This window comes from Drosophila innubila (assembly GCF_004354385.1).
Source record: "Drosophila innubila isolate TH190305 chromosome 3R unlocalized genomic scaffold, UK_Dinn_1.0 2_E_3R, whole genome shotgun sequence".
Taxonomy (NCBI): domain Eukaryota; kingdom Metazoa; phylum Arthropoda; class Insecta; order Diptera; family Drosophilidae; genus Drosophila; species Drosophila innubila.
Window position 1 is genome coordinate 12,507,849 of NW_022995380.1, and position 14,437 is coordinate 12,522,285.

The 14,437-nt window shown below is 37.8% G+C and overlaps 2 protein-coding genes across 6 annotated transcripts in view; one reads left to right on the top strand and one right to left on the bottom strand.

Annotated features, from left to right (window-relative positions):
- The window catches only part of LOC117791867 (uncharacterized RNA-binding protein C660.15), a 107,244-nt gene that overhangs the window by 80,388 nt on the left and 12,419 nt on the right, over positions 1–14,437 (top strand). The window contains exon 1 of one of the 5 annotated variants that reach the window (XM_034631777.1): positions 101–235. The exons of the other annotated variants lie outside the window; for them this stretch is intronic. Within the exon in view, the coding sequence (XP_034487668.1) occupies positions 210–235 (26 nt within the window). The 5' untranslated portion in view covers positions 101–209. Of the gene's footprint in view, positions 1–100; positions 236–14,437 lie in introns of those variants that run through there. 5 annotated transcript variants of the gene reach the window in all.
- On the bottom strand, positions 2,616–5,008 carry LOC117791917 (lipoprotein lipase). The gene is made up of 2 exons (XM_034631852.1): positions 4,245–5,008; positions 2,616–3,486 (listed from the first exon to the last, which is right to left on the bottom strand). Exons 1-2 carry the CDS (start codon positions 5,006–5,008, stop codon positions 2,730–2,732), a joined length of 1,521 nt encoding a protein of 506 aa, XP_034487743.1. The 3' UTR covers positions 2,616–2,729.

Sequence of the window (14,437 nt, forward strand, 5' to 3'; positions counted from 1 at the left end):
AACTGGCAACAGTGACGGGATATTGCACATTGTGTTCTTGCAACTCATTCAAACTGCAATTTATGTCTCTTGGTGAAACAACAGCAACAACAACTGAATATTGCACGAAACTTGCTCGCAAATTAAGTTTGAGTTTTCCCAAACTAATTTACGTGTGTGTCAAAGTGAAGAGTTAGTGTGTGTGCCTTGAAAACAACTGTTATAGAAACATGAACTACTTAGAATCTATGCTGTGGTAAGAAAATTCAATTTGTGACAGCTAACCGTTATTTAATTAAATTAACCCACAAAAGCAACTGTTAAACAATTGTATAAAGTAAGGTTTGCTAAGTCATTTTAATATTTGAAGCAAAGGTTTGGTGTAGTTTAATTAAAAACCATGCTTTTATTCATTTAATAGTTTTTTTGTATTATTTTGACACTTGTTATAATAATAAAATTAAACTTAATAATTTAAAATAATTAAATCTTTTTAAAAAGATAATTAAAGAAAAACACCAAAGAATAAAAGCTAAAAAAATTCACTTCTTGGGCAAACTGGGTTTACATCCACGCATCGCAATTTAATTTAATCTATAGTAAATCAATATTATTTAATAAAAAAAATTAATAATGTCATTTACTATGATACGAATTTAAGAAAGAAAACAATGCAAGTACAGTTGCAAGTTCTTTCTGGAGCGCTTTAAAATGTTTAAATTGGTACTTTTTAAATTATTTGTTGATAATTAACTAGTGAAAATCATTTACAAAGCAAATTCTTTAAGCCCAACAAAGTCTAGCTAAGTGCTTAATTCATGAATCTACAGGAAAGTTAGCCCATAAATAGAAAACAAAATCAGCCCCTTCTGCCGCTCTCTATGATTAGATGGCCTTCCATTTCATTCCTCCACCCCTCCTTGACCAACACCTCAAAGCTTAGCGAAACTCCATTATGACAAAGTTCAAGTGGCAAACTCAGGCCTCAGGCTGACTAGAGTCGCCTGAGAGCCTAAAAAAAAAAAAAAAACAAAAGCTTTATAACTTTATTAACAACAATTTATATGCAATTTGTGGCTCGGTGCTCGCCGCTGGCTGACCGCAAGGTATGCAGTATTCTTATCTAAATGCAGATGGAAGTTATATTTATGTTAAGAGAATGATATATTTTTTGGCAAATATTTTACTTAGCTTTCGGTAGAAACAATGAGAGGGAATCTAACAAGAATTCGCAGAATGGGTATAAAAATATGTAGCCTACATATCAGCGCAGTCAAGAACAGGCGAAGTAGAAACAAAACAGACTTTGTTTGCTTTCTACAAATATTTGTGCACGTCATTTCTTATTGCTCACGTTTCCATTTTTCCTCCATTCTTTCGTTTTGCTTTGGCCTTTTCTCCATTTTCGCTGGCCGCTTCGGCAATTGGCTTGCTTAGTCAAATGATGCGGAAAAATCACATTAATGGCAGTCGTGCACCATTTTGGCATTTGGCCAGAAATAAAAAGAATAAAACATTTTGCTACTCACTGGGCCAATTAAAGCGTAATGCGTGCAGTGCCAAGTCGTTAACTTTGCCAACGTGCAACGCCATCTTTAATTTATGTGGCATGCGCCTACAAGTATGCAACATGCAATATGCATGCACCGATCTAGTGTGAGAAAAACAGATAGCTAGCGACGGGGAGGAAAAAAGACGGGGGAAGGCTGTCGGCGGTTAGATTCTGTTTAGCATTAGAAGAGCAGAATCGTTAACAGTTGCATCTTGTCTCTCTTTCTACCAGTGTCTGTGTGTGTGTGTGTGTGTGTATATTTTGTGTAATTTATGTAGGTCTCGCGCCAAAAAGCAGGCTACAAATTATATACGCTCATAATTTGCGTCTGGCGAAAGACTTCAGCAGTTGCCCCATGTTTGGTCTGCTTTAGTGACGCTTTTTGCCACCCAACTTGTGCGACAGTTGACTTTAAAATTAATGAATATGCAACTTACAAGTTTTCTAGCTCCTTTCATGAATTTAAAAAGCAGCCAAATGTAGTATACTAACATATTAAGAATACTGAATTCATTAAATCGGATTGAAGACCTTAAACTTTGAAGTGTTAAACTTTTGCCAACATTCAACGTTGAAAAATAAAATTATTTAAAATTTAAGTACGCATTGCAAACAAAAGCACAAATCTTTTATCGAAATACTCGATTCGGAATAATTATTTAATTCGGTTTTAATCACTGCTCGAAATACAAACTTAAAATGTCGCCTTATTCACTGAAATATTTTTTTAATGAATATCAGCAACTATTTTTAAATTCAGTTGCTTTAGCATACTTTAATGTATTTTCAGAAATGTTTGCTAATATTTTTATGTTTCCAAAATGGCGCCGTAAACTACTCTGGCTTGTTTTGTTTGTGTGTTTCACATGCCCATTGCTAGTTTCTTTTTCCCCTCTAATTTTTTCTGCCTGTGACTGGCATGAAAAGCATTTTACACATGGCAGCATTTTTTAATTTTGCTGTATAGCTTTTAGAAATGTACAGAAATCCACATACACTCAAACGAATAGAAATGCACATGCACACAACACACACACACACACAAATGCACTTACTAATTAGAAATAAAAATGCGCGCTGCACATTTGCTCATTACGCTTTTTTAGTTGTTGCTGTTGCCTTTTTATTATTCCTGCCATTTTTCGCCATATTCATTTTCAATGCTGTTAACACATTTTCTGCGACACAGACGGAAACTCTATAAAGGGTCTTTAATACTGTACGGCGGTTTCGCATTGGTCTCAAAATAATAAACACCTTCACGTTGTGCCAATTGCTCCATTGATAATTCACCCAAATCGCCGCCCATGCTGAGAAGGATGCCAGTTTGCTGCGGGCATTGCTTGTGGCGGGTCAATTGTTGCCATTCTGTGGTCTGACAACCTTTGGCCTCAAAGACACTTCTCGGCTGGAGGCTCTCCGTGAAGAGAGCAAAGGCCCGCCAATGGCTGCACTCATGCCAAAAGCAACCAGGCTGCTGGCTGCCCCAGTTGGCATAGAAATCTACGTGGCCCAATGGACGATCGAAGCCATAGCTGCCGACACTTGTATGCAGTACCTCCACATAGTCGGCATCCTGTTTTGTTAAACGCTCCTTTTCCTGTGCGTAACGGAAAAACGGTAGTGCGGGATCCAAGGCGCGTATAACACGCACCCGTCCCGTCTGCACGTGCTTGGCGGCCAGACCGGCCACATGGGCGCCCATGCTGAAGCCAATTAGCTGTAGGTCTTCATACCGCATGCCCGCCTCCTCGTGCAAAAAGTCCAAGAACTTGGCCAGCACCTGACCCACTGGCTTCACCCGGTAACTGGCTGTTATATAGTCCGCAATGGCACCACGTCCCCAGTCCACGGTAAAGATGTTGTATCTACCCTCGCCCAGTCTCATATAAGCGGGCACCAGGTAACTGTACACATTGGCATGTGCATTGCCCAGCCAGCCATGTATGATGATGCTGTCGATGGCAGAAGACACAAATAGATATGGTTTTGAGATTGTTACGAATATTTTCAGTGAAATAGAAATAGGTGAAACATTTCATGATTTTTGGGTATGATGAGAAATAACTAAGCAGAGAATAACTTTGGGTTATGCATAGATAGAAATACATAAAACATTTTTTGTAGTTTGGTTGTAATGAGAAATATTTGAGCACAACAGAAGAAATAGTTATGATTATGTGAAAAATAAAATATTTTTATTTATTAAGATACAACTGCAGATTGCTACGAATATGCATTGTGATGATGATAATGAATTAACGATAATTCGAGTATATTACATAATTGGAAACAACAATAATTATTGTTTATTATAATTGAGAATTAATTTTTATAGGATTAATGCCATGTGCATAGCAAACTATTCATATTAATAGAGATTCAGACTGGTTATTTGGTATTGTACCGATTATAATAATGAAACCTATTTATATTTATAATGATTCAAATGTGATGAGTTATAATAAAGAATAGAATAGAACTATGTTAACATAAAGGAAATTTGTTAATTTAATTAATTAACTAAGATATTTCATATTATGAGTAGTGACCTAGAGAGCGTGTCGAAAGTTTATAGGTTCAACATTGATAAAAAAAGACCATATTGGACTTCCACATATTCGCAACCAGCAAGGGCAACTCGCACGTTCGAATAGCCTTTGGGTATGGAAAGAAAAGACACTTTGGAATCATGAATCATTTAAAAGCTCACCGCGTGGGATTGAAGGGGTTATAGCGTGACTGACGCAAGGAGGCGGCATCATAGAGTTGAACAGTTTGCGTGGCCATACCCATAGTATCCTGGCCATTATTCGTATTCGTATTCGTATTCGTATTCAAACCAAAGGCAGCACTCAATGTGTTGCCGACGACCTGATGCAGCAGCCGATTACCAGTTGTTGGACTGGTTGGATTGTTTGGTCGATTTGTTCGATTGTCATGCCACGGTTTATTGCTGGTGTGCAGTTGAAAATACGTCTGCCTTTCGGCATTGTAGAGTAAATTGTAGTTCTGCAGTCGCAATAGTTGCTCATCGTTGACCATTTGGCCATCGATGCCACTGTCAGTGATGTTGGCAACGTTATGCCCTTTCGATATTGGCAGCGTGTTGGGGCTCATTAAGCTGCTGCTGTCCTTTTGGATTGATGGCATTACATTCTGTGTGTCAGTCATGTCATTTTCATGCCCATTTCCATTAGACTGGCGCCTTGGTTGCTTCTTTGCCCCACTCATCATCATCATTATCATCATCATCTTTGGCATCGTCATCATGGCACTTTCCACTTCATTTGTCACTTTTACTTGCACTGCGGGCGAGGTCCTTTGCATTGCATTTTCCAGCAGCATCCTCACCTTCGTCTCCTCATTTATGTACTCCCCCAATTGATTGTTGGCTGCATCGCCCAGCTGGGCACTGTAATCAGTATACGAATAGTTCTTGTCTTCTTCATACACTTTTTGATTAGGTCTGCCCATTGATTTGGCCAGCTGCTGTAGCTTTGCTGCAGTGTGCCACAAACAAACTGGCAAAGTGAAAAGTGCATTAGGCAAAACTGGAGCAATTGATAATGATGATGATGATGATAATCACCTGTCTGACAAATAAACAGCAAACACATAAACTGCATTTTCTTTCTTCACTTTATATCTTCTGTGAACTTTTAATGTGACTTCACATAATCATATTTCCATTCGATATGGACACTCTTTCAACCTTTGCAGCCAGCACAGATGAGCGCCGATTAACAACTGACTTGAAATTGTATATCTTTCACTAGTATCTTATTTTAGTTGGTTTTTTTTTTTTCTTTTTGTAAAGAATGACTGCTCAAAAAGTTATTAATATGCAGCACTTCACACTTTTTACTTTAGTTGTAGGGTTTCTGCTTAACAAGCAGTAATTGTTGACGGCACCCACCCAAAAAAAAAAACCAAACAAAATAAGAGAAAATATAAGAGAGAAAATACACATCGTTCATTTACTCTCATGCAGCTCATTAGCTGCTAATCTGTTGAGTCAATAAAAGTTCTTTCGGAAACTTCAGTCAGCTACCAAATGGGCTGTGCCACTGACCAAGTTTTTGGCCATGCTATTTAGCACTTGGCATTTTGGGATAGGTCAATGTGCTGGCTTTAAATCAAATTAAGAGCTGTCCAGTGGTACATAGCTTTCTACTTAGTTTGTTTTTAATGCCTTTGATGTATTTAATTTAATTTATTTGTATAGGTATATGATATTATTATTAGATTTTAAGTTTATTGTTAAGAAGAGAAACCTATAAATCTTTTATTTGACATTATACCAGAGAATAATTCAGGAGCCTGTACGGAATACTAACTATATATATATATATTAAAAATATAATTATAATTTATTAACTTGATAATAGGCACACTCGAGGTACGCTGTCGATTTACATAAATATTTAAAATACCAAAAGCCATAAATATAGATTAAATATAAGCTAAATTGTATATTTAAATATGGAATTATACATTAAATATAAGTAGCCCATATTATGTAATCGTCTGCGCATCTGGCCAAAACTTTTTTTTAATTTGTAATTTGCAAACTAAGCTAATCTTTGTGCCTCCATTTTTGAAAAAAATCTCAAATTTGTTTATATGCCATATTCTTAATTTAATAAACCATTTCAAATGTTATGCCCAGTTACTGATTTGTTTTCTAATCAATCTTAATATATTCTCTGATTATATTACAGGTAAGTTAACACATGCCACAAACAAATGTGATGCCATCAACGACATGCGAGGAAAACAATATTAAAATCCAAACCCGGTCGCCATTTTAACGACATCCGGCGCGTGCATTTCCTGTGACTGAATTGGAGGGTTGAGCATCGAAGCCGAAGGAAAACGAGGAAAACAATGTGCATTTTTATCGCTGATCGCTTGATAAAAAGAAAAAAACGTGACGAAAACAAAAAAAAAATGAATAACATCCTCCTAAAGGTAACAAAGCATAAAAAATAACAAAGTCGTCATGTAAGGTGAGAAACTCTTCGGTATTCGGTATACGGCAAACAGCATACGGTATTATTTTCTATGCTCTCCTGCCTTATCTTCTTGTGCTACAAGGAGAGAACGCGTTCTTGAAAAATGAGATTCTCAAGTGTACACTTGATGATTTTGTTGCAGAGATAGCAAAATTTATTGAATGAGATTTAGACAGGCGACATTTTAATTTTGAATCAGCGTCCATTGCTGATGGTTCAGTTGAATGCGATAGGCAGCGGCAAGTTCAATGTACAATGTTTTGCAATGCTGTGTCTGTTGTTGATGCTGCAGTTGCAGCATTTATTGTAATGCAACACTCAGACAGGATTTGCGGCAAACAATACTCGTTGCCATAATCGATTAAAAGCAGCTGAAAAGGGCCAGCAGCTAAATCAGCAGGATACATGCGACAGAGAGGGGGGCTAGAGAACTGGTAGCTGAAGTTTGAGCCCATGTTCTGACTGTAGCTGGGGGCAGCAGACGCTTTGTTTGCTTTCTGCTTATAGCTGCAGGCTCAAAAATGTCACACGAGTGACTTTTATTACGTTGCGGGTGGTTATCATGCCTCCCCCTCCTTTCGCCATATTCCGCCACTTCTATTTCCCTCACCCTTGGTCGACTATTTGCCCGCAAAATACTTGAGCCGACTTGGTGTCAGCATTTACCAGACAAGTGCCGCTTCTGTGTAGAAACGATGGGCCTCTGGACTGGGTTTCGGGTCTACTACTATGCGACTGAAGCATTTTCTCAAGCGCCACTTCACTTTGCATCCTGCGACTTTGAGCAGGATGCGTTTACTCGTACCATGTTTAGCTGACACAGCATTTGCCTGTCTTTGTTGTTCTTAGTGGGGAAGTATGTAAACAACAAGCCGCATAAATGAATTGGGCACATCAGTTGAGCCGAATCTAAGACTGAATTTGCTTACATATGTTATTCACATACTTCTTGTCGGCACTTGTAATACGAGATAGCTGAAACTAATATGCGATTGAGCACACACTCTGATATAAGAAACAATCTTCAATTTACATATAGTTAAGTCAGTTTTGTTTTTTTCACACTTTCTGGGTTTTTTCTTACATTTTTCAGTAGCTTAACTAAACAGCAAGCTTAAAACTATAAATAATTGGAAGTAAAAAAAAGAACATTAATATTTTTATATCATAGCAATTATTTATTTAAATTATTCTTGAACTTGTAAAATTAATCGCGTTGTCGAGAGAGAGAGAGAGAGAGAGAGAGCAAAGGAATAGATTCGCAAAACAGACAAGAAGTGGCGCTACAAAAAGATCATTTTTAAAAAGATCTTTTGGACAAAAATTATCTTCAGAAATACAAATTTTTTAAAATTTATCTGTTGAATCTGATCAGAAATATATATATTATTTTTAATAAATACCCTAGGCGCTCGCGATTTTTGTTATAAATTTATTTTTGGAAATAAAAGCAGTGCAAATTCATAAATATTTTCAAAGAGGACACATCTTACACTGCTTTATAGCAAGTAAACTGCTTGCATCCTTGATATTTAGCCGAGTTCAAAACCTGTTTGCTACTTTTATAGCAACTGAAGCTTTGGCAGAGACTTTGAACACTTTGAATGTTGAAGCTTTCTTTAAGCTTTCAAGCTCCATGAGAGCTTTTAAAGAACCCTCTAACAAATCCTGAGTATAAATTTCTGGTAAAAGCACATTTCGTGAGTAAAAGCTTTTATCCTGCTGTTCGTTTCCACTCGACTGACCCACTTCAAATCGCCCAAATTATATTTGTGACAGTTCCTAAAAAAGCAACTGGCCATTTAAAAACGAATCAATGTTTTTTTGTAAAGATTTTTTATATAAGAGTTGACAAAGCTCGCAAACAACCCTTTTAAAATTTTGACTTGTTAGGGGCTGCCATGCGTGTTTATCCCACCTCATCCTTCCCAAGTGAGCTGTGGGGCCATATTAAATTCAATTACACTCTTTACCTCCAAACGGGAAGGGAGCGGGAAAAAACCCCAAATATTGCTAATGGAAAAGGTTACGATCGAGCAAACTCGATTGTGAGAGACTCTGTAATAAAAACAAATCAAAATAAAAGAGATAGTGATAAATGCATAGATAAAAGTGATAGAAAAAAAAAAAGTCTATTAAACTAATGAGTTGAGCACGCTTTTTAAGAATAGTATCTAAGAAGAAACTCTAAAGATAAATTCGTAGCTGAATTGGCTTTCAATGGCTGTCAAAATGCCGCCCAGACATCAACTTATAAATAAATAATCGTTTAACTTTAGCCAAATGACAGTTTACTTTTAACCAGTATATCTCTGCTCATCTTTCTGCTAGTCAATTGCGTTGGCAGACAGTGTATTTCCGGCATATGAAGTGAAGGTCCTTCGGCCTCCTCTCGGAATATGTTTCTTCCTGTCGGATGCTTCTGTTTAGCCCATCGGCTTATAGCAGAGACTTCCTGCTGCTTGCTCTTGGCGTCGATTTGCATGTAAATGAGCTGTTTCTCAACTTAATATTTATCTACATACTTGCATTCGGGCACACATATGTCGCTCATGTGTCTACGAAGTTTGTTTGCTTTTGTAATTTGAGCTATTTTTGTACGTCGTTGGTCAATGGGCGGCAGCTGGCCCCGCCCACAACGACACACCTTTTAATTAACGAAATTACATGCAGCGAGGATTCTATTCAAGCTTTATTTCAGGAAAAAATCCCTTTGTGGTTGCCGCCAACTGCCAGTTTGTCACTTTGATCCCGCTCTTATTTCTGAGTGCTTGCATTCACAGTCCTTATCAAATACTTTCCTTTGTTCTTGTTGTTGTAGTTGTACTTTCACATGCACTTTCAAGCACTTAATAAGCCCTAAGCTTAACCACCGACAATTTGCGTATGGCACACACCTGTACTTACCTTAACCCTTGAGTTTTCCATCTATTTACCCACGTTACACACACACACACACACACACGCACACACACATGTACACACGGGAATCACCCAGAGCTGCACTCACAAGCATCTACGTCATCTCTGCCATCCATTTTCCTATTCCACGCTAGACGTGAGTGTCATATGTGCATTAGCATACATACGTATACATACGTGAGTGTGTGTGCGTGCTGTGTGTCTGTATCTGTATGCGTGCCGACACCGGCAACATCGTTTCCATCTCCTATTTTTAGGTCAGCGCTTAATTTCCGCCCTTTTTCTATTTTAACATCAACTATCGTCTTTCAAACTCATACATCTTGTTGTCGTGGTAATTAATCAGAAAACTGGTTAAAGGTAAGTCCAAAAAAATAGGGTCAATTGTGTTAAATGAAAGTGGAAACATAGCGACAAAAGTGTGTCAGTCATTATGGGGAAAAGCTAAAAGAGTCCTTTAGCATTTGAATTTAGTTTAATTATAACCAACCAACATAAATATTAAGTTCAATCAGAGCGATTTATGGGTAAGAGTTGGATGCAGTTTGTTGATACAGTTGTGGATTTAGTTGAAAAGTAAATAAGTTACTAATATTTTGATTCCGTGATAAAAATAAATTTATGTTAGAATTCTAAAGTTATTTACAAAATGATAAAACTATTTTCTTAACTATGTATTTCATATAAAACACTTTGTATGCAGACTAAGATATAGTAAATATATACATTTTTCAATATACAGGTTGATTTAAAGAAATATCTTAAAAAGTACATTAAACGAATAATTATTGAAACTTAAAATTTACAGTGACACTACTTAAAACAAACCAAATTATTTAAATCGGATCATTAACGGCTGCTAAAAAAATGTGATTAAAAATTTCTTTGGAACTAGCTTAATAGATTATTATTTATTATCTTTTTTACGTACAATTATTTAAAATATTCATTTACATTTCCTTAAAACTATTTTCTAATTGATGTTTTTAAATTTTAAAATGGCTTATGTCAGTGTACATATTTCAATATTAAATAACTGTTGTTCGGTCTTATCTTGAGTTTACAAAGCCGCAGAACTGCATCTACTGTAAACCACTTAGAAGTAAGGCATATTAAGTTGCGTTCCGGCAACTGCAACCACACATTAACCAAGTCTAAGCAAGCAGTCCAATCAAGGAGTTAAACAAGCAAGCATGCAAGCTGGCAACCACGCACAAGTGTAAACCACAGAATGCCCACCCACAACACAATTACACAGTCCCTCCCAATGGCAATTGGATGGCTTGTTGAAACAATTAGGCTACTTCAAGCACAGTTAAGCGTTGTCAATTTGATAAGCACAACAAACGCTTAGCCAATTTCGAAGTATTTACAACGGTACACAGACACATACACGCATACAAATAATAATATCTTTTGATCCATGTACTTTGTCAAGAAACTGTAGAACCAAATTGGGTGACTCGCCCTTGGCCATAATATCAACGTCATAATCAGTTTCATTATGATTATGCGAATGCATACAGTCCGAACAATAGGGGAAGCAAAGCAACCCTTAACATTTTTCAAGCTGCACTCTGCGTTTCGTGTTAATCTCATTTTTCAGCTGGCCTGGTAGATCTTAATTCATTTCTGTTGTTGCAAATCTTTGTCATTCTTTTCGCTGGATTCTTTTTACATTTCTACTCTATTGTTGTTGTTGTTGGCGTTGTTGCTGTTGTATTTTTGGGCTATATGCGCCTTGTCCTCACGCCCTTAATGCGTTGCGTCGCATATTTTAGGGGTTGCTTTTTACATTCTTCCTTGTTTTTTTGTCGGGCATTGCAGTCGCAGCATCCCAGAACCTGGCACCGGACACAGACCCAAGACCCGGACCCGGCATTTGGCCTGGCAACATTTTGGCAATTGAAACAAATGCCTCCCTTACTCGCCAAACCCTCTGGCATCTTGTGGGTGTGGTCGAGCCCGGAAGCTTAAAAAGCACAGATATTCAATTATATTTTAGTGGGAATTTCTTATAATTTCGTTGAGAGCTATTATAAAATTTAATTGTTTTACACAATTTTCAGCAATGTTTTGTTATTTGTAATAGTTTTGCCAAAATTTTGCTCATTGTTTCAGTTTCCAAAACGTTTCGCTCGCTTTTGTCTACACTCGGCTTGCTTTCTCTTGTCCTCTCTCTCTTTCTCTCTTTCTATCTTTCTATCTAAGAGCAGTTGTTTGACTCGCTCTAACAATCTCCCATTCGCTCTCTGCTTTTGCCGTCTCTGTCTGTGTGTGTGTCAGGCCTAGCTGCTGATTTGCAGCATCCTGCTTATCCTTTTGGGTTGCTATCAAATACACACACACACACACACACTCAAATACACACGCACATGCATGCATGTATACATGCACACATACACATACAGCGAGAGAAAACCTTCTCTTTCTCAGTGTGTGAGTTTGCCGTCGCTTTTAGCTTTGAATTAAAAATGGAAAATTGATTTTTCCGGTTCGCATATACACATGTATGCATATTTAAAGTCGTAGGCGTGTGTGTGTGTGTGTTTGTGAGAGCAACTGTGTGTGTGTGTGTCATTTGCCGCATAGTTTTCCCAGTTTTTCTCGAAAATAGTTTGGTTGCTAGCGACGCTCAACAATGTTAATGCCCCGGCCCAGCAGTACCAATTGTTAAAGTTACAATACTGCTGTGACAGGACAATATCACTGGCAAGCGCTACGATATATCCATGAGATACAATATCTTTTCGTTGCGTATTTCCTGCCCATTTCGACGAATGTGAAGAACAGCTTTTATCACAAATTTTCATTCACTTGCACCTCTACTACTCTTCAAATATATATACAAAATTGCATTTCAAATGTTATATATTTGAATGGCATTTGTAAATCAGTTTTTCTTTGGTTTAATTCGGCTCTCAAAACGATCCGCCATCGAGCCGGGAGAAATTGCACGTACGAAAACCCAAAGTTGACTGAAAGGCAGCCAAGGAAGCGACCGTTGTCGCTGTCGTCGTCGTCGTCGTCGTCACCACGCACCAAATTTCAAGGGTTGCGCGCGCATTCCAAATTGCAAAACTCTCCCCCAATATTGTTGTTTTTGTTGCTGTTGTTGCTGTTGCTGTTGTTGTTGATGACGACAAGGGTAGTTTGCATTGGGCTGCTTTTGCTTATGCTCTCCATATTACTTCACATAGAGTCCCGCTTGTGAATGTGGATAGTTGATTTTTCGCTGTGTATCTCTTGTGTATGCTCTTCTTTGGGGGTGGTTTTCCAGTTTGGTTCGCAACACGTTTGTCTCTTCCAGGCGCATACACCACCCACCCCGCCTCATCTGGCAAAGAGAGTTTGCCCTACCTCTAGCTCTGCTCCTACTCCTCATTCCTCATACTTTTCATTCCCATTCTCATTCTGCATAAGCGCCACCCCCAACCAACCCCTGATCCCTTTCTGCCCTCTGCCACATGATATATAGACATTTCCAAACGACTTCGTCGTCGCGTTGCGTCGTTTGTTAGTTTTTGTTGTTGTTGTTGTTGTTGCTGTGTTAAATTTATGCGTTGTTGTTGTGGCTCGACGTGCACTTTCCGAGCACTGCAAGTGCGCTCAGCATACTCCCCCTTTTTGCCCGCCCTTCCATCATAAAAATGAAATGGAAAAACAATAAAGTTGTTCCATATGCTGCCTGAGCAGAGTAAGGGTAGCTCCAACTGCACCCTCCCGTTTGCCCTCCACCGCACACCCCCTTTTATATTCATTTTCGTGGCATTTTACTCAATGAAAATGTGAGAGCTTTCTTACTTCATTGTTACCCTTTGCCCTTCTCTATCTACATAACTTTTAGCACCGCATTTTTTGCCTTTTAATGCGCATTGTGGCAACCGGGCTGCGATTCCGAATGCAATAATGATTGGAAAAAGGAATGAGAAGCAGGAGAAATGGTTTCAGCATGTAACATGAACCAGGTAAGAGATGCACACGGAACTGTAAATCCATGCAATTTGCCTGTAGGTATTTTGTTGTTGCTGATGTTGTTGTGCATCGGCTTTTCGAGTTGAGTTGTCATTTAAAATGCAGTTGCAATTTGTCGGCTTTAGCTGATTGCAACAGATACTCGTACTTATGTGTAGGCCTGTAATTTGACTAGGTAATCGCCATTTCAGCTTCAGCCTAGATCAAAGCATCATTAGGCAGATAAGATGAGGAAAGGCTGATTGGTTTTTGAATTAACCAACATAAGATATAAGACTTTGAATTGTTTATTCACAATTTTTTATTTTATTTATTAAATTTTATTTCTGAAATTTTGGCTTACTTTCTCATATAATATACGACTATATCTTTTGCAATAGCTCTCCCATTTTTTTTTAAATTTGCTGACCTGGAAATTTTAAATGTAGATATTACGAGGGGTGCTTCATTGTTTCATTACCAGGCCTAAGGCATAAATTGCAACCCTCTTAATTAAGTGATTTAAAAGAAATTTTAACAACAAATGTATGTATTTTAATTTTGTAAAAATTCGAATATTAAATCGTTGCAAAAAGTGAATGATCTGTCTTATTACTTTACTTAAATTCGGAAACAAAGAAACATCTGATAAATTCGATACAATTTGTTTCCCCTGTTTTCTAGCATTTCCCCCATGACACTCCATCATCACTAGCCAAAAACAAAAAAAATAACATGTGATGAAACTGTCACATTTTGGGTATGGTGGTGCCAGACATATTTGAACAATAGACTTGTGTAAGAAATAACATAACGCATACGCCGCGTGAGCCCTGCGGCAACAACGTGTTCTTCTCATTGCTCTTGCTCTTGCTCTCGCTCTTGCTGTTGATATTGTTGCAGTTTTTCTGTTTGTCGGCGGAAAAAATGGAAATCTGATTTTTCCGCTTAACAAAGTTTCCCATTTTTTTTGTTGCCCTCTTCGTTCTGTCTTCTCTGTGTTGCGTGTGCT

What these genes read in the sequence shown, in the direction of transcription:
- LOC117791917 (XM_034631852.1), bottom strand. Translation starts at nt 5,008, where the DNA reads ATGGGCAGACCTAATCAAAAAGTGTATGAAGAAGACAAGAACTATTCG. An exon ending in AACCCCTTCAATCCCACGCG is followed by an intron (nt 3,487 to 4,244) that starts GTGAGCTTTTAA and finishes TGCCATCGACAG; the next exon opens with CATCATCATACATGGCTGGC.